This window comes from Xyrauchen texanus, chromosome 34 (assembly GCF_025860055.1).
Source record: "Xyrauchen texanus isolate HMW12.3.18 chromosome 34, RBS_HiC_50CHRs, whole genome shotgun sequence".
Lineage (NCBI taxonomy): Eukaryota > Metazoa > Chordata > Actinopteri > Cypriniformes > Catostomidae > Xyrauchen > Xyrauchen texanus.
Window position 1 is genome coordinate 19957381 of NC_068309.1, and position 26746 is coordinate 19984126.

The 26746-nt window shown below is 38.8% G+C and overlaps 1 protein-coding gene across 4 annotated transcripts in view; it reads left to right on the plus strand.

Moving 5' to 3' along the window:
* Positions 1-26746, plus strand: part of LOC127627449 (cell adhesion molecule 1-like) — a 479283-nt gene that overhangs the window by 397412 nt on the left and 55125 nt on the right. For all 4 annotated transcript variants that reach the window (XM_052103833.1, XM_052103830.1, XM_052103831.1 and 1 more), the window contains 3 exons: positions 9841-9993; positions 12282-12419; positions 21872-22030. In XM_052103833.1, the coding sequence (XP_051959793.1) occupies positions 9841-9993; positions 12282-12419; positions 21872-22030 (450 nt within the window). The remainder of the gene's footprint in view (positions 1-9840; positions 9994-12281; positions 12420-21871; positions 22031-26746) is intronic.

Sequence of the window (26746 nt, forward strand, 5' to 3'; positions counted from 1 at the left end):
GGTCACCCATGTAAATGAAAAAAGGCCTGCCGATTACTTTGATACATTGCAAAAAGTATTCTGTCTCGGAATGATCTTAGTGTAAAAATTAAAAAATTTTGTTATTATTAAATGGGCATGACTTACAAATACTGTCAGGTTGCAGGAGAAGACTACCAAAAACACATCAGATGACCGCAAACAAAGACAGAGTACGTATTGAAAATAAATAAAATAAAAAGGTAAATATTGAGGATGTTATACAGACAACTAATAGAAAGAGATACACTCACTGAGTACTTTATTAGGAACACCTGTAGACCTACTTATTCATGTGATTATCTAATTAGCCAATTGTGTGCTAGCAGTGCAATGCATAATCAGGCAGATACAGGTCAGGAACTTCAGTTAATTTTCACATCAACCATTAGAATTGGGGGAAAAAATGTGATCTCAGTGATTTCAACCTTGGACTGATGGGTTGGTTTGAGTATTTCTGTTACTCTGTACTTTGTAACTGATCTCCTGGGATTTTTACGCACAAGTCTCTAGAGTTTACTCAGAATGGTGCCAAAAAAACATCTTGATTGCGTGAAGCATAAACATGGTTTCCTGAGTGGGAATGTGACGTAATCGCATTGGGACATGCCCTGAGTGTCACGTGGTTTGAAGCCCTTATACAATTTGTGGAGATTCAATGGTCACCATTATTCTATTATCATAGAGTGAGTGAGATATTCTTTAAAAAAAAATGTGTTTGTGTTCTGCAAAATAAAGAAAATCATACACTTCTGGGATGGCATGAGGGCGAGTAAATGATAAGAGAATGTTCATGTTTGCGTGAACTGTCCCTTTTATAATGCATGTACACCAATTTATTGGCTGATGGCGCTTAAGCCACTAGAGAGCTACGTCATGGGCTCTATACAGACACTCGTTTCATGCAATCGGGTCAGATTTTCTGCATGAAGGCACGAGCCTTTGCAGCTGCTAGAGAGAATGGCCAACTAATGCAGCATCTTGTTCCCACTCAGGGAACCAGGATTATGCTTCACATATCCGAGACGTTAACTTTCATAGGAACTTGAACTGTGTAATCGCATTGGGAACGATATGCTCTACAAACAGTAGCTGCCAACTGTCTATACCTTTTTCAAGCATATAGCGCCACACAAGCGAGCTAAAGCTTCTGAATTAAACAGTGGGAATTATAATTGTATTCCTGTTCCAACAGAGATAATCTTGGAAGTAGGTGTCAAACCATCATCCAGATTATAAAATCTAGCCAATGTATGTGAAGAGGACCATCCTACCACCATACAAATGTCCTCCATGTACCTTTAGCCGAAGACAATGATGATGCCATGAGCTTGAATATCCAAAAGCGAAAGTAAACCTTGCACTTCGTAAGCACATAAAATTGCATCAACTAGCCAATGAGGACACCGAAACACCCCTGTTGTGGCCACCAAAGCACACAAACATCTGCTCGGACCAATGCCACTGGCTAGTATGGTCAACAAGTCGCAGCCCCCGAACTTGGCAAAGCATATGCAAACTTTCATGCTCCTCTGACTCAAATGGGGGAGGATAGAAAGCCTGAAAATTAAGACTGCTAGCAAAATGATTTAGAAGTTACCTTGGGCAAATAGCTCAAGCGACCACCCTTGAACACCCTGTCGCAACATCCACACATAAGGGATTAATCGACAACGTATGCAAATCACCAACCCTTTTAAATGCTAATGCTACCAGCAGTGCCATTTTAAGATTCAGAAACGTATCGGCAACTGTTGACAAGGGCTCAAAAGGAGCACCCAAGAGTGCATCTAAAACAACAGATAAATCCCATAAAGGAACAGGAACAGGTCTAAGCCTGCATACCCCACCCATAAAACAAGAGACAAGAGAATGTCTACCGACAAAGACTTTATTGATAAGCGCATGCTCTGCCTCTATAGCAGCAACATAGACTTTAAGCGTTGCCAGGGCAACCTGGCCCCAAAACGCTCTTGCAAAACATCCAGCACTGTTCCGACAGGGCAGTGAACTGGATCATCACTTCATGCTGTACACCAAGAAGCAAAAATATGCCACTTGAATGTATAAAGCTTCCTAGTTGATGAAGCTCTAGCATTTAGAATGGTATCAACCACAACCACTTCTCCCCGTTGAGGGGCCATACCCATAACTTCCACAAGTCTGGTCGGGGGTGACAAATGCTGCCCCGAGCCTGAGACAACATGTCTGTTTTGACTGGAATATCCCAAGGTCCTTTCCCCAGGAGAGAGACCAGAGTCGAAAACCATACTTGAGATGGCCAAATTGCCACCCATAAAAAAGCCGAACCCGATCCTCCCAAACTCTCTGTAGAAGTGTGTGCAGCTGACTGATAGGGGGAGAAGCTTAAAATCTCGTCGGCCACTGATGCACCATACGGTGCCTGGTGAGAGAGGGAAAACTAGAGGGAACAGTGTGATGTCTCGCTCAAAGCAAACAGATTTTAGGATGTTTGCTCCCCAGCAAGCTGCGTGGGAAAACTGAACCATATTCTGGTTGTTGGACGTTCAAGGCGTGTACAATGGTGAACTCATCCCAATACTGACGGAAGGGCAAACAGGAGAGAAATGGATATGTATATGGTCCAATTTCATTCATTAAATAGTTTCCTCATCCTTCATTACACAGCATGTCCATCAGGCTCATGCGTAAACCTATTTTTATCATACGTTGAGTTATATTACACGTGCCCCGAGACCCTGGGACATGGAGGCAGAGGCAAAACTCAAGCTGAAATATTCAATGCTTGTTCGCCAGCGTAAATTAAGGGGGAGACTGAGCTAAATTGGTGTACTGAAAAAATGGGTTAGAACTAAACTGGTCCCAACATATAATAGGGGAACAACACGTAGTACACAGATGGCGTGAAGCACCAAAACTATTGCCTTGACCATCCATTCCCCAGAGCAAGCCAGAGGGGAAAAATTAGGGAAATTCCAAACGGAGCCTATATTAGCTCAAAGTCATTCCTTATCTCGATTCGATTGGTTGGACTGCAAAACATTCATATGTAGATTCAACAGCTGACTGAAAAGAGCGGCAACCATGATGCCACAGAAAAACCGAGCAGAGTTAACTGTGCGCGTCTCTTAAATGAACAGGCAAAAGACATCTCTTGATAGCATCCCGAAAGAATAATGACAGAGACTGACGACGTGATCGTGCATTTTGTTCAACATCTCTCCGTTGGGGAATATTCTCTTATTCCAGCCAGATGAGATTGTGCACCTTTATGGTACCCTTGACGTATCTCCCTATGGGCTTTGCTTAAGCGCCATCAGCCAATGAATTGGCGTGATTGTATAAGGGCTTCAGACCACGTGACATTCAGGGTGTGTCCCAATGTGATTACACAGCTTGAGTTCCAAAGAAAGGGAACATCCAGTGAGCGGCAGTTATGCAGATGGAAATGCCTTGTTGATGAGAGAGGTCAACGGTGAATGGCAAGACTGGTTTGAGCTGACAGAAAGGCTATGGTAACTCCGATAACCACTGTGTACAATTGTATTGAGCAGAATAGCATTTCAGAATGCACAACACATCAAACCTTGTTGGCCATAGCATTCCTAATAAAGTGCCCAGTGAGTGTATATTATATAGATATAACATACATAAAAACAAAACGAGGCATTTAAAATCTCTTCATAAAATTATAGATCATGTCAATTGCCCATTGATCACTGTGTGTGCTTCAAATGGCCTGCCATAAATTGTTTCAAAGTTGACATTGTTTGAACATTGAGTACTGCATTACAACACTTAACCAGCACGCAATGTATCCTGCCTATAGGCCAGTCTGTATTTTCTCTGGAATTGGCCATGCTGAGAAAATCCAGTAGTGAGACTGTGTTATTTCACATTGTCACTTTGTCCTTGCTGCATCTAATCTATTATTTTCCTGCTTACTGAGCCTTTTGAATTTCTGTATACTGTAGATATTCGATCCATTGCATGTATGCTAATTGCCATACTGTAGGTTACGACACCCACTCATTGTAACTAAAATAAAAAACAAATGACAGAGACTACGCAGCCTCACTGGTCCCAGACACCCTCTGGCTGAATAAAACTGTGAGAACATAATGCAGATTAAAGTCTTGTAAAATCCCCAGCAAATGAAAGACAGTTTAAAAACAAAATGAGTGCAAAATGTTTTTCCATGCTTTTTTCAGGGTGATAAGCTTTAAAGGGTTTTGTCAAGCAGGGAGGCTACTTTATTGGGCAGTGTGCCTTCAGAATGGACCAGAAACCACACTGAGCTCCTACACTCCCACAGTGCACGGGAGGTAGCAGCCGACAGGAACGTTCCCTCTCATGGGGTGGGACAACCTCCTGGGGCACTGCAAGCTCTTGCTGTCACCGTGTCCGGCACTGTGTCCGAAAATGCCACAGCAGCAGCAAAGGGCATGTTCGCAGTCAGACATGTTGTTGTGATTTGGATATCAAAGTGCTGTTTTTTTTTCTCAACTTTGTTGATTCCCCCTGCCCAACCCAAACTATTATTTTACAACAGCCTGCTTATGCAATTTGCATACTTTTCTTATTTAAGAAAATAAATCAATGTTTACTTTCTTAGTACATGTTGCTAGTCTTATTGTAATGATTTCACATTATTCAGAAGAAAACAAATGTTTCCCTTTTTAATATTTTACCAAAATAAAATGCTCTGCCTCCGAAACTGCTTTCTTTTGGGAATGATTACCTAGCCCTCTTTTTTAAAACCCTCCCCTCCAACCACCTGTCATATAGAGACCCCTGTTCACGAGCCAATCAATTCGTAATGCATCAAATCAAGCCCCACCCTCATTTTTGTTCTCATTGAATACCCTTTTTTCACTTAAAATTACCGAAATAAAATGGGTAGGGAACAGTGAGCATGTTGACAAGCATGTTCTTAAATTGGTTATGTTTAATAAAAAAGTGTTTGGTCATGTAAATACATCAAACTAATTTATTGTATTGCTATAAGGTCATAATCCACTTAAGAATAAACCAATCGACATTTTACACTTTATTTAAGTGTTATGCGCATGCCTCTGCACGTAAGCAAGGTTTTCTTGCTTTGTCAGATTTTTTTTTGAATAAGCCGATTTTTGTGAGTTATCAGCGTATTGGTGTGCATGTAAACAGACTCATTGAGTGTGTTAACATGCACACCAATATGCTGATAAATAGCAAAATTCTGCTTATTTAAAAAATCTGTCAGCACAAGAAAACCCTGTGTATATGAGATTTTAAATCATCAGATTATTCTCTGCTTCAAAACATAAACATACATGCGTACAACACTTGCGCACATTGGATAAGCCTGTAAGAACACTGGTATAGGTGTTAACATGCAGAGTAATATCGGGGTAATGGGCAAAAATCTATGTGTGCTGATCAGTTTTTGCTTAAACTGTTTTTGACCTTACCTTGATAAAGGAACGCTGTTTAAGACCTTTACATGACCTTACACGTTGCCGGTTTATTATACATAATCTGTGTAAGAACATGCTTGTAAAGGAACTCTCACTGCTTTGAAAAGAATGTTGAAAAGAAAACTATAAATTCTGTACAACTATGTCATTTTTATTTGACTTCTTGGCTTTCCTCAATAGAAGGGCAAAGGCTTTCTTTACCTCCGAAGTTTGCCTGGTTTTATCTGCTTCACTGATATAGGCTCCCTAGTTTCCTGCCCTCTGTTCCCCCATTAGAGCTGACACCACACTTATTCATGTTTTTATAATGCTCTAATTATTGCTGTCTCTCCACCCGACACACAGTCACAATAGATTATAAACCGGTTTTGCGCCCTGCTCTTTATCGGTTTATTTTAATCCACACATTTCCCCGATCAATAAATTGAATTAAATCATTAGCTTCTGCCTGCCCTCCCCCAGACAGCCACATTGGCCGCTCTAATTAGTCGCACATTATGCACAGGCCATATAAAAGGCACGGTGCTTGGTGTTGCAAAAAAAAGACCTTCACAATACCCACTGCAGATCATAGCTCTGCTGTTGGTCCATACACAAGAAGTATTTATTTTTTTTCCATCTCAATGTTTTTTTTTTTTCTTTCAGAAGCGTGTGGCTTTCTGACATGCAAGCTCAGACATGTACCTGAATAAACTTGAATAAACTCATGCACATACACCTCTTTTCTGTGGAATAAAGATGTGAAAGCTACATGTGCATGATGTTTTATTTATTTGTATTTTTCCCTGTGAGCTTACACCACCTGACATCATTATCAAAGGTGAGAAATGTGTTTCCTTGGCAGCAGGGTCTTCTAGCATGTGCGGTGATCTGTGTGAGAAAGGGGAAGAGAAATGGACCGCGAGAGAGGAAAAGGGAGGAATCTCCACTTCTTCCATGCTGAGTATGGCAGCAGCACATTTGGGCGGGGGGGCTCTGGGGGGGTTGAGGAAGTTGTGCAGGGGAAATGGAAGTGTAAGAAGACAATTCATGATAGAAAATGGAGAAGATCTTTTCCTTTTGCAATGCACATTGAGAAACTGGAGCTTTTGTAGAGCAATATGTTTGTCATCCTTTTTTTTCCCTCTCATTCTCGCTCTCTTTCTCTCTCTCTCTGTGTGTCTATCTCTCTTTCTTTTTGAATAAAAGCTAAAGAGCATAGCTAACCAACTGGAACCAAGAACAATCAACCCCCCCCGCACCATCAGGGTCTGCTTTCATGATCCCATCGCCTCAAAAACCTCTAATGATGCCCAATTATTTCTTTATTTATTTTCCCTTTTATTTATTTATTTCTTTATTTATTCATGGTCCTCATTTTTCATGCTCCTTTGAACTCGGCTGTCGCGGGCAAGAACAAACGCATGCGCGAGTGCTCTCTGTGTCGTAAATGGTCTGTCGATCAGGTTGGAATTTATCTGCGAGTGAGGGGCGGATGGGGGTGCCGGTAGCCTTTCATCTCTGTTTCGCCATCTCTCTCTCTCTCTCCCTCTCTCTCCCTCTCTCTCCCTCTCTTCCTGGCACTATTCACTTTCGTCTCTCACCCACCTACACCGGCCCTAATGAACTCCTCATTATTTCTGGCCAAAAGGATTCCATTCCTCTACGTAATTAGGAGAGAGAACCTATCTCCTGATAGAAGTTAGGATTGGTGTTAGATTCTTACTGTATCGCTGGAGCATTACTTTCAGATCTGGCTTTGACTGAGCAAGAGCCAGTTGGTTCTGAATCATACATTCGTGCTTATGCTCACCACAAAGCAAAATCAATATTTCTTAAGTGTTAAAGGCATAATTTACTAACTCTCATGCTGTTCCAAACCCGTAAGTGGAGGAACAATGACACAAATGCATCAACAAAGTGGTCTATACAACTCCTACAATATTTGTTAAGCCTTCTTAAGCCATACGATAACTTTGGAACAGACTGAAACTTAAGTCATTATTCACTCCTTCCCTATAGTGACCTGTTAACTTGAGAACTGCCATGGCCGGCCACTGTTCATTCATGAATCAAAGAATTGTGTGGTCTGTTCCTCATGAAATGCAATCATGGCAATAAGAAAATGTTGAATATACAGCCTTGGCCAAAAGTATTGGCAGTGACATACATTTTGTGTTTTGCAAAGTTTGCTGCCTCAGTATTTGTAGATTATTTTTTAACATGTTTCTATGGTATACTGGAAAACAATGAAAAGCGTTTTATGAGTTTGAAATACTTTTATTGGCAAAAACATTCAATTAATGCAAAGAGTTCATATTTACAGTGTTGACCCTTGTTTTTCATAACCTCTGCAATTCGCTCTGGCATGCTAGATATCAGCTTTTGGGCCAAATCCTGACTGATGGTGATCCATTCTTGCCTTATTAGTGCTCAGAGTTGATCACAATTTGTGGGCTTCTGCTTGTCCACTCGCCTTTTGAGGACTGACCACAGGTTCCCAATGGGATTAAGATCTGGGGAGTTGCCTGGCCACAGATCCAAAATTTATATGTAGTGATCTCTGAGCCATTTCATTATCACTCTTGCCTTGTGACATGGTGCTCCATCATACTGGAAAATGCACGGATCATCACCAAATTGGTCCTGGATCGTTGGTAGAATCTGCTCTTGCAGGAAGTTTTGATACCATTCTTTATTCATGGCAGTATTTTTCGGCAGAATTGTGAGAGAATCCACTCCCTTGGATGAATAGCAACCCCACACATAGATGGTCTCAGGATGCTTCACTGTTGGCACTACACAGGACTCATGGTAGCGTTCACCTTTTCTTCTTCGGACTATTGATTTTCCAGATGTCCCAAACAGTCGGAAGGGGGCTTCATCAGAGAATATAACTTTGCACCAGTCTTCTGTTGTCCAATCCTAGTACTTCCTGCAGAATTTCAGTCTATCCTTGATGTTTTTCTTGGAGAGAAGTGGCTTTTTTGCTGCCCTTCTTGACACCAGACCATTGTCCAAAAGTCTTCGCCTCAATGTGCGTTCAGATGCACTCACACCAACCTGCTGCCAATATTGAGCAAGCTCTGCTGTGGTGGTGACATGATTCTGTAGCCGACACTTCATGAGGAGACGGTCCTGGCACTTGCTGGACACTTTGGGACGTCCTGAAGCCTTCTTCACTGCAGTTGAACCTCTCTCCTTGAAGTTCTTGATGATCCGGTAAACGGTTCTTTCAGGTGCAATATTCTTTGCAGCAATTTCCTTGCATGTGAGGCCATTTTCATGCAAAGCGATGATGGCTGCACATCTTTCTTTAGAGGTCATCATAGCAATCAGTCTGCTCGTATAATCCAATCAGAATGATAGAGTGATTTCACCTGACTACTCGTTCACACTTTCCCAGGTGCTGCTGATATGATTAGTGAAATGATGTTAGCTGGTCATTTGTTTTTGCCAATGATGCTTTTTGCAATTATTTAAAATGCATCTGAGCACTCTGCACAATAATCTAGAAACAATGTGAATCAACACCACAACAACTAAAGCAGAAAACTTTGCAAAACACAAAATGTATGTCACAGCCAATACTTTTGGCTACGGCTGTTTATCACAAAAGACATATTGACCACTTTTATGATTCTTTCAGGATACTTTTAATAGACTTTTATATCCTGTTTGAAGCTTCAAAGCTCAAATAATCGTTCATTGTAATTATATGTATAAAATAGCAACCAGTGCATTCTTTAGATTTTCTTCTTTTGTATTCGACAGAAGAAACCCACGTTGTGGTAGACATATTCCCCGAAAATGACAAGATAGGCTCTTAAGTATCACTCTAGACTAGCTTGCAATGTCCTATGGCTAGCATCCCTTTTACAAACTCCAGTACTCAGGTCAAACGTAGAAATAAAGATGGGTATGTTTTGGTGTGTGAAGCAATCTCAATCACTTCTGTTATTCCCAAGGAGCATGTTGGTTACGCTCCCTTGGTGCCAGTTATAAGCAATAGCTTAAAGACCCCATAAAATCGCTTAACAAGAATAGTTTCCTTTCCTGTGTTGACATATTTCCTATTGAGACAAGAAGTTGGGGCTTTTCCTTTTTTTTTATTTGCCAGAGGGAGATTCTCATTCTAGTGTGCATTTGACTGGCAAAAATCTGTGTAGTGAAACATGAGTCATCAGTAAAGATGGCCTCAAAGCTATTCTAACTTTGACTAAAAGCCACAAAAGTTCAAGTTTTATGGGGTCTTTAAAATAATATTTTTTTTCTGCAAACACAATCTATCTTTTAAATGTGAAAAAATACGAATAATTTTCTCTTACTTGTGTGGGTTGTAATAGAAGTGGATATGGAATGTGAGAATGTGACTTCATTTGTTCTCTTTCTCTGTTCCCAGCCCTGAAAGATGCTCGATTCCAGCTGGTCAACTTCTCAGACAATGAGCTGCGTGTGGCGCTATCCAACGTGTCTCTATCAGATGAGGGTCGATACGTGTGCCAGCTCTATACAGACCCCCCACAGGAAGCCTACGCTGACATCACTGTGTTAGGTATGAAACACGCATGTAAAAAACACATACAACTGTCCACTGTTTTTACAGCACCATGGCAGATGAAATTGAAATAAATATATTTTTTGCCTGAGTTGTGTGCTCGCAGTTTAAATTGAATGTAATAATATGAAAAGATGGATACCTCAAAATAATATGAAGACAGCTCATATTTCTATTGCATTGTTTTCACTGGCTGCACTTAAATGTACAGAGTAACTAGTGCAGTTTGATTCACGAACTAATGACTCATGAGACTGTTCTTTTAATACACTGAATAGTAAAGTATAGTCTTAAGTAGTATTTTTTTTCTTGTTTTAAGCAATAACTTAAGTTATTTAGATTTATGCTTAAAACAAGAAAAAAACTATTCACTTGTGGTCTAAGAAATATTAACTGAATTCAAGAAATGTTTGTCTAAAACAAGTCATTTTATCTCACACAATTTTGCTTCTAAAATAAATGTATTTTGTTTTAAGGATGCTCAGATATTTTTACCGGAAAACAAGACAAAAATACTGATTAAGAAAATGATTTTTGTCATATAAAGTTAAAAAGTTTAAATCAGTATTAAAAATTCTTCACTGAATGAGCTCTGCTATTCATCCAAAATCCATCAGAGCGGTTACTAAATAAATGTCTGACGTCTTGACAAACCCAAATCAGTTTTTGGGCTGCCACATTTCCCACAAGGCACCTGGCACACAAGCAAAACACACTAACACCCCTAGATACAGATTCACTGGGCTTCTTTGTTTCCTGAGAAATCCTTTTATGATCAAGCACCAGAGTGGAGCAGCTTTTATGAGATGCTGCAGCAGTGTAGAATCAAGATATAGCCATTCTTCTTCACCTAACAGAAGGCCCGAGACACAGCCAAGCCGGATCCTGAGCATGAAGTCATTCATATTTCAGCACAGAGCTGTTGTCCCACACACACATACACACACACACTCATTGCTGTTTAAATGGTTTGCTGAAAGCCCTTTAAAACTCAACAAACACTTTCTTTGAGGACTCAGCTGCGTATTATGATGGAGACATTTAGTGGAATTATTGTGTATGTGTGTACATGTGAGCATTTTGACATAACAGCACGAAAAAAATCGCCAGCACTTAAAAGTGATTTTTTCGTTTTCGAGTTTAGCACAGGGTGGGTATTGAGGGAGTCTCTTGGTAAAGAGCTCTCTGAATGCCATTGAGTGGCTGGCTGCCGCTCCAAAGCTTCCGACGCCCAAGCTAAAGCAGAATGCTTGAATGGAGCCATGCTGCTCAGTGAGAACGAGAAGCCTTGCTATACCACTGCTGCTGAATTACTCTGTCCAAAATCTGTCACACTTTTCCACATTTTTTTAAGGTTTTTGCATAAATGCAAACCTCTCAGGTAAGCATTTTAGTTGGAAGCTCTCCTGGTACAAAGGACAAAGTGGAAAGTCATGCTTGCACAGGTATGACACTTAATGTGAGCGTGCCATTTGAAAACATTAATGTTATCACAGTGTATTTCTACGTTAATCCTGTGCGAATTGGAATTGTGCTTCAATTCAGTATGCAGAGTCATAGTACTTCTGCAAGAGGATGCGTCCTTCTGTTACAATATGTAAAAGGATTCAGTTATCCATGTCATTGTAGAGTGTCTAATAGATTTATTCTAGTCAACTAGATGTGTTGTTTTCTGTCTCTCCAGATGTTTCATCTCTCATTCCCAAACGTTTATTCTGCCTCCTGGGAGGTCTCTTCTTCCGAGTTCAAAAGTTGTGATTACGATGTGATTTTGATCTGAATAAAATGGATATACTGTCCCATTTTATATTTATTTCTCTCTTTTTCACTTCTCAACGAAGCCCCTATTTTAAATAGCATATCCAAGCTGAATCTGAGCATACTAGGGCTGGGTATCGCTAACTACCTTGTAATATGATACACATTGCAATACATATGTCACAATTTAATACATCACTAGATCAATATAGCAACTACTGTATATCAATATATCATAAATGGATTGCAGCTGAAAATGCTGCAAATGCTTATTGTGGAACATGACATGAAGGTAAAAATAAATAAATTGTAAGTGTCAATACAATTTTGTGAGGAAAAAAAATAACACGATATGTCGATATAAATTTTTTTTCAGCACTTTCCTGGAGCCTACATTCCCCATTGATTTTACACTACTCGGTGCTCCACTTCCTCAGCGTGCACACCCTGGGCTAAATTTGACTGTAGATTCAAGCGGTAGTGGTGATTTACGAACTCCCTTGCAAAACCTGTCTGTCCTTTCTCAGTCCCACCAGGAAACCCAATCATAGAGTCCCGCGAGGAGATCGTAAGCGAGGGCAACGAGACAGAGATGAGCTGCACCTCCATGGGCAGCAAACCTGCCGCAGCCATCAGATGGATGAAAGGAGACAAAGAGCTGCAGGGTGGGTCAACTCACATACATACATACAAACAAACCACTTGTTTACCTGCCCTTTTATCCTCTCTGCTCTGTGTCCTGAAGTATATTTTATATTCCTGAAAGTGTGAGTTTTCCCTAGAAAACTTTCCTCTGGTACATTCTTTATACTTTCATTGGTTACACTGTATAATAATAGCATCAAACATGAATTAATTTGCTTTTAAAAAGTAAGAAATTTGAATGCATAAAGGAATTTATACAGTTGAAATGAAATATATTTAGGAAGTTGACATGTATGGTGATTTGACAATTTGTTTTTATTAATTAATTTTTTTTTTAGTTTAGTTTAGGTGAAAGGTTATTCAAATGGAGAAAAACTTGTTGACCAGTTACAAGACCTAAGATGTACACTTTCCCTTACACATTCATAGACATTTTATCCTAAAAACTTAATGACAAAAAGTCAATATACACTTTTTTACATCAACTCCCTATACACCAATCAGCCACAACATTAAAACCACTTGCCAAATATTGTGTAGCTCCCCATCGTACCGCCAAAACAGCATGGAGGCATATTGTGTAGCTCCCCATCGTACCCACCAAGGCATGGACCCCACAAGACCTCTGGAGGTGTCCTGTTGTATCTAGCACCAAGACGTTAGCTGCAGATCCTTTAAGTCTTGTAAGTTGCGAGGTGGGGCCTCCAGTTTTTCCAATGTGGCAGGGCGCATTATCTTGCTGAAAGAGGCCACTGCCATCAGAGAATACCGTTGCTATGAAAGGGTGTACCTGTTCTGCAACAATATTTAGGTAGGTGGTACGTGCCATAGTAACATCTACATGAATGCCAAGACCCAAGGTTTCCCAGCAGAACATTGCCCAGAGCAGCACACTCCCTCCGCTGGCCTGACTTCTTCCAATGGTGCATCCTGCTGCCATCTCTTCCACTGGTAAATGATGCACACGCACCTGGCCATCCACATGATCTAAAAGAAACCATGATTCATCAGACTAGGCCACCTTCTTCCATTGCTCCATGGTCCAGTACTGACATACAATGGGCTCAGGTGCCCATTGTAGGCGCTTTTGGCGGTGCACATAGGTCAGCATGGGCACTCTGACTGGTCTGCAGCTACACAGCCCCATATGCATTAAGCTGCAATGCACTGTATGTTCTGGCACCTTTCTGTCATGCCCAGCATTACATTTTTCAGCAATTTGTACTATATTAGCTCTTCTTTTTGGGACCGGACCATATAGGCTAACCTCGCTCCGCACACGTATCAATGAGCCTTGGGCACCCATGACCCTGTCGGCGGTTCACCAGTTGTCCTTTCTTGGATATGCAGTGGTACTAACCACTGCATATTGATCATAAGATGCTTTGACCAAGTCACATGAAATTCAAGAACTGACTGTTCATTTGATGCATAATATATTACACCACTTGACGGGTGCCATTGAAAAGATATAATCAATCAATGTTATTCACTTCACCTGTCAGCGGTTTTAATGTTGTGGCTAATCAGTGTATATATGTGTGTGTATATATATATATATATTTTATATACATATGTATATGTGTATATTTAGTTTACATACACCTTATCCAAATACATTTATACTCAGTTTTTCACAAGTCCTGACATTTAATCGTAGAAAAAATTCCTTGTCTTAGGTCAGTTAGGATCACTATTTTAAGAATTTGAAATGTCAGAGTAAGAGTAGAGAGAATTATTTATTTCAGCTTTTTTTCTTTTATCACATTCCCAGTGGATCATAAGTTTACATACACTTTGTTAGTATTTGGTAGCATTACCTTTAAATTGTTTAACTTGGGTCAAACATTTTGGGTAGCTTTGCACAAGCTTCTCACAATAAGTTGCTGGAATTTTAGCCCATTCCTCCAGACAGAACTGGTGTAACCGTGTCAGGTTTGTAGACCTCCTTGCTCGCACATACTTTTTCAATTTTGCCCACAAATTTTCTATCAGATTGAGGTCAGGGCTTTGTGATGGCCACTCCAATACCTTGACTTTGTTGTCCTTAAGGCATTTTGCCACAACTTTGGAGGTATACTTGGGGCCATTGTCCATTTAGAAGACCCATTTGCGACTGAGCTTTAACTTCCTGGCTGATTTCTTTAGATGTTGCTTCAATATATTCATATCATTTTCCTTCCTCATGATGCCATCAATTTTGTGAAGTTCAGCAGTCCCTCCTGCAGCAAAGCACCCACACAACATGATGCTGCCACCCCCATGCTTCATGGTTGGGATGGTTTTCTTTGGCTTGCAAGTCTCACCCTTTTTCCTCCAAACATAACGATGGTCATTATGGCCAAACAGTAACATTTTTGTTTCATCAGACTAGAGGACATTTCTTCAAAAAAAGTAAGATCTTTGTCCCCATGTGCATTTTCAAACTGTAGTCTGGCTTTTATGGCGGTTATAAACTAGTTGTAATGACTTCAACCTAAGGGTATGTAAACTTCTGACTTCAACTCTGTGTGTGTGTGTGTGTGTGTGTGTGTGTGTGTGTGTGTGTGTGTGTGTGTGTGTGTGTGTGTGTGTGTGTGTGTATATATATATATATATATTGAATCTTTAATTTGACATACATATACTCCACATATCATAATCTAAAGGTCTTACTCTTAAGCTGACCACCCACTTTAAACAATTGCTTACCATAACACTCTCCAAAAGCTCAACTCATTTCCACTTGGATCTGTGAGGGAGAATGAGAGGCTGTACCTTTGACCCACAGCTGTCTAGACACGAGCAATTTGCGTATTATGTACAGGATCGAAGCTGTCGTACCAACACCAGAAATTTTCATTTGGTAATTAATGATAAGCTCAGTCAGTGGTCTGACAATGGTTTTCCCCCATAGGGAGTTTTCAGCGGCTATTAAACAGAGTTCTTCTGTTCACATGTCTGTGGGTGTTTTGTTTTTATGTAACATCAATATATTATTGGACAGTTAGACAAATGTTGTGTTAAAGATGAACGAGTTCTCCACAGTGACACAGACAGCAAGACATGAGTATTATGTTCTTGTTTAGCTGAACTGATGAATAGGGGGAGCAGAAACGATCGAAAAAAACAGAGTACAAGAAAAGTGGGACCACCTCTCCTGACACAGCTGGCTCAATGCTGGCCCTCACTGGCTGGAAATTGCTTTTGACCTCTGCACCTTTTTGGATTTATTTTTAATTAAATGTCCTCATCCTTCTGCCTAATTACCTCTAGGATAATCAGGCTTTTTTAAATATCATTTAAAGGTTACACCCATATAGCCCCGGAATGTAAACTCAGCCGCCCCCTCGATGTAATGCCTCATCCTCCCTCCCTCTCTCTCTCTCTCTCTTTCTCTTACACACACATGTACACTCACACATACACAATCTTTGCACTCTTATCCATGTTTTGTGCTGCGTTTCTTCCAATGAATCGTGCTGCATTGTTGATACAAAACAATCTCATAAGACAATTTGAATGAAAATCAAGAAACAATGAGTTGTTAATTTCCTCCTGTCAGATGACACAGGCCTGCTCATTGCTTAAAAATTAAACCTCATTTCAATTAGCCAACTAAGCTCAGCTATGAAACAATGGGTTGATTCTATATTTTGAATTGACTTTAAAGGAATGGTTCACCCCAAAATTAGAACTCACCATAATGTCAGTCTAAACCCATTTGACTCTCTTTCGTGGAACACTCAAGTAAAAAATATAAATAAATGAAAATAGTCTTCACACAGCATTTTGACATAATTAAAATGAAAAGTGACTGGGCTGTTATGCTTTTAAAAGGACAAAAAACACCATAACAGTACTGTAAAAGTAGTCGATAAGTGCATTATATTCCAAGTCTTCTGAAGCCCTCATGATGTCCAAACTATGCCGTTGTCACCATATTTGCATATTCACACACTCAACAAATCAATTATTGGATTTGAGAGTGCTCAAAGACTAAAATGTCCATCTTTTCTTTAGGGATGGGTATTGGTACAGATTTCCCAATATGATTTAATTTGGTTTAAGTTGATTCATATGGGTATATTTCAATTATAATGTCCCTTTTGCTCTATATAAAAAATTTATTATCTCCCAGCTTGTGCTGTTAATTATACATGAGACCTACTAACTAGGTACGTTATGAAAATGTTTAGTTTACTAATTAGATTTGATTTGTTTTTCATAATTTTGGTCATATTTGGGTTTTTAAAAAATGAATTAATCCATGTATTCAATAAATAATAAATGTATATTCCATATATCATATTTTGTTACTTGATTATTGTTTAATTGCATAATTTGTACTATTTACAAGTATTTACATAGATTTCTGTAAAGAGCATCTGTAAATGAGCGTATGTTATCGAGAGATGACTCGAATGGCTTCCTCTTATCTGTGCCATGCATGATTGGAATTAGTTTCATATTAAATAGTTTCAAATGTGAGTGAATTGCTCTAATTTTAGTGGAGGGTTGCGCATAGTGTAAAAGATCGATCTTGGGATTTAAGAATCGATATCAAGATTGTTCAAATTAAGATCGCAATGCATCGTAAAATCTATATTTTTACCCACCCCTACTATTCATCACTCATTACGATCATATGGCTGCAGAATACTTGGAACAGAGTTCACAACTAGCCACTTTTATTATGGTTGTATGTCTGCCATTGGTTGAGAGTTCAAACAGAGAGTACGGCCCCAAGCTATTGCTTGAGCCATTTTTGCTATGTCTATCAGCTGTACTGTAACAGCAATGCTTTGTAATGTTTTGAAAGCACCATAGAACTAGTGTTTACACTTTTACACCTACAAAAGGCTTACTTATATTTGCCTCTGCAAATAAAACCTGTGAAAGGAGAAAGTATTTTACCATCAATAAATCACATGCTTCAGCTTTAAGGAAGTTTGATAAATACTAATTTAAATACCGCCTGATTTCCTGATGGCCCTCTTTGAGGAAGTGACTTTCTTTTAGAAGGTGTTGAATAATGGGAGAAGAAGGGAGGGCAAATTAGAGAGAGCAAAAAAGTAAAGAATTGGTGAATTCAAAAGGGACAGGATCTCTTTTGATATGCAGCCCACTGTATCACTGCAGATCAGGACTAATCAGAGCTTCTTTGCATTTCAAAAATGGAGAAGGTATTGAAATGAAGAAATCTCTGAATGACAGTGATTGACCTGTGATTATCTCTTTATCACTAGTGACTGCGGCATTGTGAGCGAGAATATAGACGTGGTTCTGGGCTCGCAATGAGCTTTGTGTCTTCTCTTATTCAAGATGATTGTCTGAATATACAGTATATTCATTTCTGATAATGCTGAATGCACTGAATGACTGAATGACTGGAAATTTTCACAAAATGAAGTCTGGGAAATAAAAGAGATGTCCAGATTTCCACACAGCAGTCCCATTGCTGAGCATTTTTCAAATTTCCTGTGAAATTAGCATTTTGGATTATTGATAAGATTAACTTGTGTTTTAGGAAAAAGAAACAATCACGTCATTCCAAAGAGATTCAAAAGACAGAATTAAACCACATGTCCATACACCGTAAAGAATTTAATGAACTACAGTTCATCATGCCACATTCAAAGAATATGGTACACATTCTTCAGTGTCACATGATACTTCAGAAATCATTATAATATGCTGATTTTCTAATATGGCATATTTTCAGTACTCATTTAACCTGAACACATATTTGCAAGCACAAGCTTTGTTGATGATAATGAGTCAGCATAAACACTAGATAACATATTCTAAACATTCATATAATTTTATATCATATTACATATCATATTTATATCATACAGCATACAATTTAAATACCTACTTTAGCTGAAACAACATTTAAACATAACTAAAACTTGCTTATTAGGACATATTTCAAGTTTCAATACTCTGAATCCTGGCTGGCAAGTCTGGAAACAGTCCCACTAGTAAAATATGCACGTTTATATAAAATATCATGTCAACTAAAGAAAACTAAATTACTTACTCATCTGAAATTGTATCCTCGGCTGGATCAAGTCTCTCTTCAAAATACAAACGTTCATCGGAGTCCCACTCTTTTTCTGAGGAAAATGTTAACCCTTCCTTAATATCCAGAAGTTTCATCGCCTGTGTAACGTTGCAAACACGCAGAAAAGTTGAGTTGTGTTGTGTTTACATTAAACCTCACCGTCGGGGGCGTGCACATTTCCCATTTGAATTGTTTTATTTAAAAGTAGACATATGTTTCATGTTTGTGTGATAAGTATTCATGGAGTTTCAGTTCTTTTTTGTGACGTGTTTCAGAAATATGCTCGTGAACACACAGATTGCTGAAAGCTCACCCTTTTTATTTTCTTTATTTTACAAAAGCACAAGATTTTGTTGTTATTGTGAGTGTACACAAATAAACGTAGACCCTTTATAGTCTCTAATGATGTCTTACACTCATCTGTATACCCCAAAATGATGGAGTATTTTAAGTTGTTTCTGCTGTAATGACGAAAATATCCAGCAGGACGCGCCGGCGCATCCGTCGACCCCAGAGGGTTAAATTGGGGATTTTGCCCTGTCCCACCTCAGAGGCCTTGACATTCTCAACTGTATCCCGCAATTGAAATCAAACCTCAATGTCATACTTTTGACATAATATGTTGAATATACTATAAAACTATTTTATATATTGTTTTATTTAATAACTTTGGTCTATTTTATTTTGCTGTTTTTTAATGCTTATTGCTAAAATAAATCACACAAATCAGGGTTTTAAACTTTAAACTTTAAACATTTACACATTTTGGTTACAAAGTTAGATTCATTGCATACATCAAAATTAAATGGAGAAAAAAGCTCATATAATATTAAGTTTGACCTCCTGAGCTGGACAAACATTTTCTGAAAGTTAAGAATTTCCTTTCTCTGACCTTTAATGGTCAAGTGGATTTATTATCTTTTTATTATTATTTTTTTTACAAAAACACAAACAGGACAAAAGGCCCCTTTTTCTCTCCTTATTTTTTTCACTCACCCCTTCTGTCTCTCTCCGCCTTTCTTTTCTTTCTTTCTTTCTTTCTTTCTTTCTTTCTTTCTTTCCACCCACGCCTGTTTCTCTCCACAAGGCCAGAGCAGTAATTGAGTGATGGAGGGCTGAGCGGAGCTGCAAGGCTATTGTCTGGAGCCACACAATGACTCTGAGTCTTTTGTGTTCTTCATGCCCACTTGATGCTGTTGAAGGAGGGCTGTGGGTCAGAGGCGGCCACTACAGCCATTATATCTCACTTCATAAAGCACAAATACACCATCACAGCCCACACACTTGCCAGTGAGTGGCCTCTGCATAACAAGCACCGACAGGAAGTGGTTTGGCGCTTATTCAACCACACGGCTCCTCCCATATGGTCATATTACAGGTGCTGCTGCGGGGAGATTTACTGTACACATGTTATTGATTGCCACATTTTACTACCATATGCCACATACTGTATGTGTTTTGTGTAAAGCATTTATTTGGCCTTGATCATGCAAACATACAGTATACATTGGTCCCAAAAAGGGTTTGGACACTTGAAAATATATTAATATCATTGCAATAGAAACAGAATTTCAGTACCTGGTATAAAGGTAAAGTTTTTGTGGATGTATTAAGTCAGTTCCCATCAAGTTCACACAGGGTAACAGAGTATGCACAGGTGTAGGTCATCAGTATCTGTTGTTTTACTAATTAAAGCTAGGGTTGGGCGATGTCCCCTAAATTGGCAGTTGACGATGTTGACAGTAAAACATCGTGACGGACGATGATATCGTCGGTGGGGTGGGGCGGGGCGGGGGGTTATATAATTTCATATAATTTTCAAAAAATATATGAAAAATTATAATTTCGTTATTTTACTAACCCAACTAATGACTCGTCGGCGCTGTATCAGTAGGTTGCACGACACGTAAGCATTTTTTTTTTTTTAGCTTTCACTTAAGAAGAGTTGTGCACTTTTTATTTTAATATATCTCTTTACATAAATACTATTTTCCACTTAAAAACTATAATTTCGTTATTTTACTATCCCAACTGACTCATCCGCGCTTTCCAATAGGTTGCACGTAAGGGGGAAAAAATATTTCTTCCACTTAAGAAGAGTTGTGCACTTTTAATCACTTTTTATTTTAATATATCTCTTTATATAGATATATTTTTTTCTACTGAAAAACTATAATTTCGTTATTTTACTAGCCAAACTAATTAGTAGCCTACTCATCCGGGCTTTTTAATATATTAAACGTAAGAAAAAAAAGTAGCTTCCTTCCACGTAGAGTTGATACAATGGCGTTGGTTGCTAAAAAGGGTACTACTTCGCCTATATGGCAATTTTTTGGATTTAGACCTGATGAGAGTGTACAGCCAAGGGACCCGTCCGAAGTTTTGTGCAAGATCTGCTCATGTGTGATCCGCGCAAAAGATGGGCAGACGACCAATCTGCATTTTTCAGCCATCCGTTCTTGGAGCTATTCGATTTTGCATATTATTTTTTAAACGTTCATTTGTGTAGTTCATATGACCACTTTACAATATTTCAATAACATAATTTATTGTGTAGCCTGTGCTGAAGTTAATTGTGCTGCTAATTATAAGTGAAATGTTAATGCCGAGTTTCGGTCTGAGTGTTGTTCCCGTTTTCTTGTTCTTTATTTGTTGTTCTTCTATGTTTTAATAAATGTGTGTTATTCATATTCACCTTGTTTCTTTCATTTGATTTGACATTATGGATTTATGGCCAAGGAAATTTTTCTTTAAAAGTATTAACCAGACAAAAGTTATTTGACATTCAGCTGGTCTGGGTTTATCTTAAACTGCCGCTTCAGTGTATACAAGAGCTATGTGACAATGAGCAAGATTTTCTGAGACACTACAACTACTAATAATTAATTAATAAAGGCTATTTTCTTGTAGCCTACAACATAAAATATTTTAATCTAAATGTACAGTGTAAGACATGTAAAAAAAGACAAGAAGCTAACAATGTCAAGATCAATACTTGTGCAGCCTGCCTGACACGGTATTTTCACAGACTAACACGTCACGTCTCTGGCATATACTACAGTATTTAAAATAGCATATATGCATTAGTTATATTCTCAATTTAATTTACAGAGCAATCCCTGCAAAGTTTTTAGGTTAACTATAGAAGAGACTAGGATTAGTGAGTCACACTAGCAAGACTCGCAAAAGGGGGCGTGGCATCACGATGGTGGCTCTACATCGTGATGTTGGTCAGCCATCACGATGGACGATGATATCATCCATCGGCACAACCCTAATTAAAGCCTAACAAACTTATTTAATTTTTTTATAAATTAAGTACATGATGTTTTTTTTTTAACAAATAGTACTGAAAGATGTTCAATTTAATTTGTAATTTTTTTATTCTGTGTTTTTCATTTATACTGAATTTATCTTTCACAGGTAAGTCTAATGTGGAGCTCACGTACGATAGGATGTACACTGTGACAAGTTTGCTGAGGTTTACCGTCACAAGAGAGGATGATGGGGTTCCTGTTTTCTGCATTGTGGACCATCCAGCAGTCAAAGACTTCCAGGCCCAGATGTACTTAGAAGTACAATGTGAGTGTGCTGCATTGTTCTCTGCAATGAAACAGTGGACATCATTTTAAATAGTAGGGATTAAGGCTGTCAAATTAAAATTCGAACATTCATTGAATTTAAAGGGTATGTGAAATGCTATTTTTTTTATATTTTTATTATCTTCCCTGAGGTCCGCTGATAATGTTAGTAAAGTTTTTTTTTTAACCAATACAGTCATGACCCTGTCTCTAGCCCTTTTATATGAAATGCTCAGTTTTGGCCTAAGTGCCTCCTTTAAACTCCAACACCCACTGTTATGGTTGGCTAATATCATGCAGCTCCTCAAATACAGCCATATTTGAATCTCAATCGATTCTCGCTCGGCGTGGACACGTTGGCACACATGTTCGACAACCATTATAAATTCGATAAATGACAAAAAACTAAGATTATTTGTCTGAATAAATTCTCCACCATTACAATCATAATACAACTTCTAGTTGTATCAGCTCTACTGTAAGAATTAGCTTTAATAAGTGAATTATGATGAATTCATTTATTGGAGTGATATTATTCTCACGGCTTATTGAAAATAATATCACACATATTTAGAGTGAAGACCTTTCTAGGGACGTCGAGTCCCGAGCTTCCTTGGACCTCACAAAGCATGGATCTGGTTCCGATGAGATATCCTAATATCACTACATTGACTCAAGCTGTCTCCTTTTATACCCATCTGTCCGGGGGAGTGGCATGCAAATTCCACTCGCCAATTCTCATTGCCCTTTTCTCAAATATCAGAGGTGATTGGGGCTCCCAAGTAAGACCCCTAGTGTCACTACATCGACACATCGTCTCGTTCCCTCCCTCAGGGAAGGTTATAACAGTAACCAAGACGATATGGCAGTGCTTTAAATAGTATGCTGACAGTGTGCTTTGCTTTAGCTGTTGCACATTCAGGCCCACTTGGAAAAGCTACCTCTTTAAATTCATCCCCTTTAAAGCACCACTGCAATACATATCTTTGTATTTCGACTCGATCTGTTTTTTGAGCATCCAGCCCTGAGCATTGCACTTTGAAGACTGCCTGTCAAGGTAAAAACAGTCCACCTTTTTAAAATGCATCTCAAGACCCCTCCATTTTCTTTTCCATTCCGTTGCGCTTCATTGCACAAAACCACGGCTTATGTAAACGGGGTCAAGTGAACATAAAACCAGCCTATCCCTATTAAATCATCAATTCAAAAGAATTTAACACAAGTAATGTTTAACACATTTAGCTATATTCCATTTCTACACACAAAGCTTGAAGTCAGAGATATCTTTGAGTGGATAAAGATTTATTTTTGGAAAACCTGTATGAGGTTGTTATCTTTTGTCCTTGTGTTAGAAATCAGTCAGACCTGTCCTTTCCCTTGTGAGAGCAAACATTAGATCAGCCTAGTCACTTGGCCTGTGATGAAAGATTAAGCATGTTTTTGCGCTTCGGTAATTCAGCTCCGACACGCTGCCCAGTGATTGTGCTTCTGAGAGAAGAATAACCTTGGGTGCTGACTTCGTCTTTATATACAGGTTTGATTTTTAAATATGCTTTTTTTTGTTTTGTATCATCTATGAGTTAATCCTGCCTGCCACAGATGTAAGAAAAGGATGGCTCACCTGACCTTTATCTATCAAAGACAACATACACAGAATCACATGATATTTGTACCGTGCTACTTGCATTCCCCTTTAAAACATTTTTATTGTTTTGTTTATGCTATTTAACTGGCTTTCACGCTTGCTGGCAGCCTTTGTCATGCTCTGGGGAGAGATAGCACACTAGTCATTGTCTGGTTCATGCTTCTTTCAAATTGTGCTGCTGAAACTGGCAAAACAATCAATGTTTAATATCATTGAGCGAAGGCAGCCTTAATGGAGATCATTTTCACAACAGAAAATAGAAAAACATTGGTCAGGATATTAAATAATCTCAGAAATATTGATGGCTGGTGCATGCAAAAAGTTTCACTTTGCTGCCTAGCAGCACCTACCAACTGATGCAGCTCCAGAGAAATTAAACGTTTTGTGGTGCAAGTGATTTATGAGATGACGACGAGATCTTGTGTCAATAATTGTGTTATTAAAATTTGAGTGACCTTTATGCCTGGCATACCAGTACTCCAAGAAGAGAAAAACTGGAGGCCACTGGCACTGCTTTTCATAGGTTTGTGAGCTCAGGAGAGAAAGCTTTGGAAAGGAACTAGTGCAGAGGAAGCTTCAAAGCAAGAAACTTTCACTCAGAGCCTTTCATGCTGCGAGTTTGAAGATGACAAGGGAAGAAATGGAAGGTGTCTCAATAGAGCTGAAACAAACAGGTGGATATTCCTCTTTTTTGAACTTCTGAGCGGGCCGCTCTCTCTCCTCAGTCTGGGCTGTCCATCATGGACAAAGAATGTTAGCCCTGACAGGGTGTAATTTGGACAGATCGAAGGCCAACAGATCACTTTTTGTTGGTAGAAGAGGTCAAACAGGAAAACGTCAAGTGGGCAAAGCACTTAACAAATTTAGTGATTGCCAAGAAGCCGGTTGAAACGTCAGGCCTGAAATAATGTGATAAATCTTGTCAGGACATCAACACTTTTTCCTCTTGCATTTTAAAATCCAGGAAAGTGTGAAATCTGTGGGTCAAAGGGAGGTCACTGTTTACCCAGCTTTCAGTCTATTCAGAGTGCTGTTAAAAAGCCAGTGAAATTGAAAGAGAAGAATCTGGGGGTTATTTTAGATGACTTTGACATGGTTACAGCCAAGTAATCATTTGGCCTTTGAGTGCAGAAGGACACTCAACATCTCTCCATGTGGATTTTTTGTAAATTCCTTTGCCCTTATTCTTGACCTGCCTCCAACACAAGGTCTGCTCCTTACCATTACAATGCATACCAATGATTCAGGACTATTTATATTACACTAAAATAACGTATCTACCCACATTGCACACTAAATTATGTTGATGTAATGAAGTTTCACATGTGAGCATCTCAAATCTCCCCACTCCCATGGAACAAACACACAACATTGTTGCATAGGCATCAGTGGTATGCCACTTCAAGCTCTATTACTAGGAGAATATTAGATTCAAAATCCTTTAAGTATCTAGAGAGCTGGAAGCCAGCCAGTGCTGGAATGGAGTGTAGCACTGGAAAGGCATAGCTTAGCCATTGCAACCTGTCAGTTAGAAAGGATACATACCTCCAAGGAAACGGCAGGAATCTCAGAGCATGCAACTCATGTGAAGCCCACTTCTATAACCATGGAGGAGTTGGCAAGCGCATCTTGGCCAAATGTAAGCCTTACTGTTCCACTAGTGGCTCAAAACAGAATTGCAAAAATACTTTTTGGCAAATAAACTTCAAATGCTCCCACATCTTCCATTGTTTCTACAAACAGGTAATCTGTCCTAAATTTAAAGAATTGGTTGGGTTAATGTTATATCAGGCCCAATCAGGCCATTTAAACAGATTGCAATTCTGTGTTCTGGTGGCATTTTCCATTTTAAATATTATTATTTTTATTATTTTTTTTAAATGCTTTCTCATTCCATAGCTTAATATGCAGAGGCAACTATAATTAGCCATTTGTATGTTGATTCCCTCCAAAAATTTGAACAAAGTGGCTCTGTGGTGCTTTGAAAATATTGCTCGATGTGAGTTTGGGGCGGGACTTCTATTTGTTCAACCAATGGAAGATGGGGGTAGTGTTCATGAATGTTCAGGCACAGATATTAAACCATTCACCTTTAAAAAGGGGATGATAGTGCTAGTAGGGTCAATGATTAAAAATACATGTTTCATAAAGCTTGACATTATTGCAAAATTTCTGGTCATATTACTATAATTACACATTACTATTGGGAAAGGCTGTTCAGGGTGTTTTTGTTGCTTTGTATATCTGTTGTTTATTTATTTGGCACACCTAAGTGTTGTTCCTTGGATCCTTTTATGCCTAATGAAAGGCTAGTAACACTTTTCTGCCTTTCAGTTTTTTGCTTGTTCTCTCATTAGCACTTTGGGTAACCCAGAGGTTGATGTTTCCTGTTTTTGCATGCCATGTCCCCCTATGTACCTGTCAAACAGGAAGTAACTGTATTTAGTAATTGCCTGATATTAGACCCATTCAAACAAAGGAACAGCACAGCAGCCTTGTGTATTCCATTAAATGCCAAGGGCCCTAAATGTCTTTATGATTGTCTTACATATGCGGTTTGCCATTAAGTTTCATCATGTCATTAGTCCAGCACACAGACTGAAAAATCCTATTAGGTATCAGAACTTGGCACACTTGTTCTGCAACATGTTGAGTGAGTGACAAGCCCACATAGATGTAATTACTTAGCCATATACAGTGGAGCAAAATGTATTTGGACACTTCGCCACACTTAAAAATGCACGAATGTCATTGCATTAGATGAAAAAATATCAAATCAAATGACATTTATTTTAAAGAAATATGTCAATCTTTTCATATCATTTCACAAAAATAATAGGTTTTTAGTGACAAAACAATATACAGTGCTGTATCTATATACACAACAGTTTAAATATAAAAAACAGCAGTTACATAAATCCTCAAACCAGCCCATCTGGCACCAACAATCATGCCATGGTCGAAATCACTGAGATCAATTTTTTTTCCCCTTTCTGATTGATGTGAACATTAACTGAAGCTCCTGACCCGTATCTGCCTGATTTTATGCATTGCACTGCTGCCACACGATTG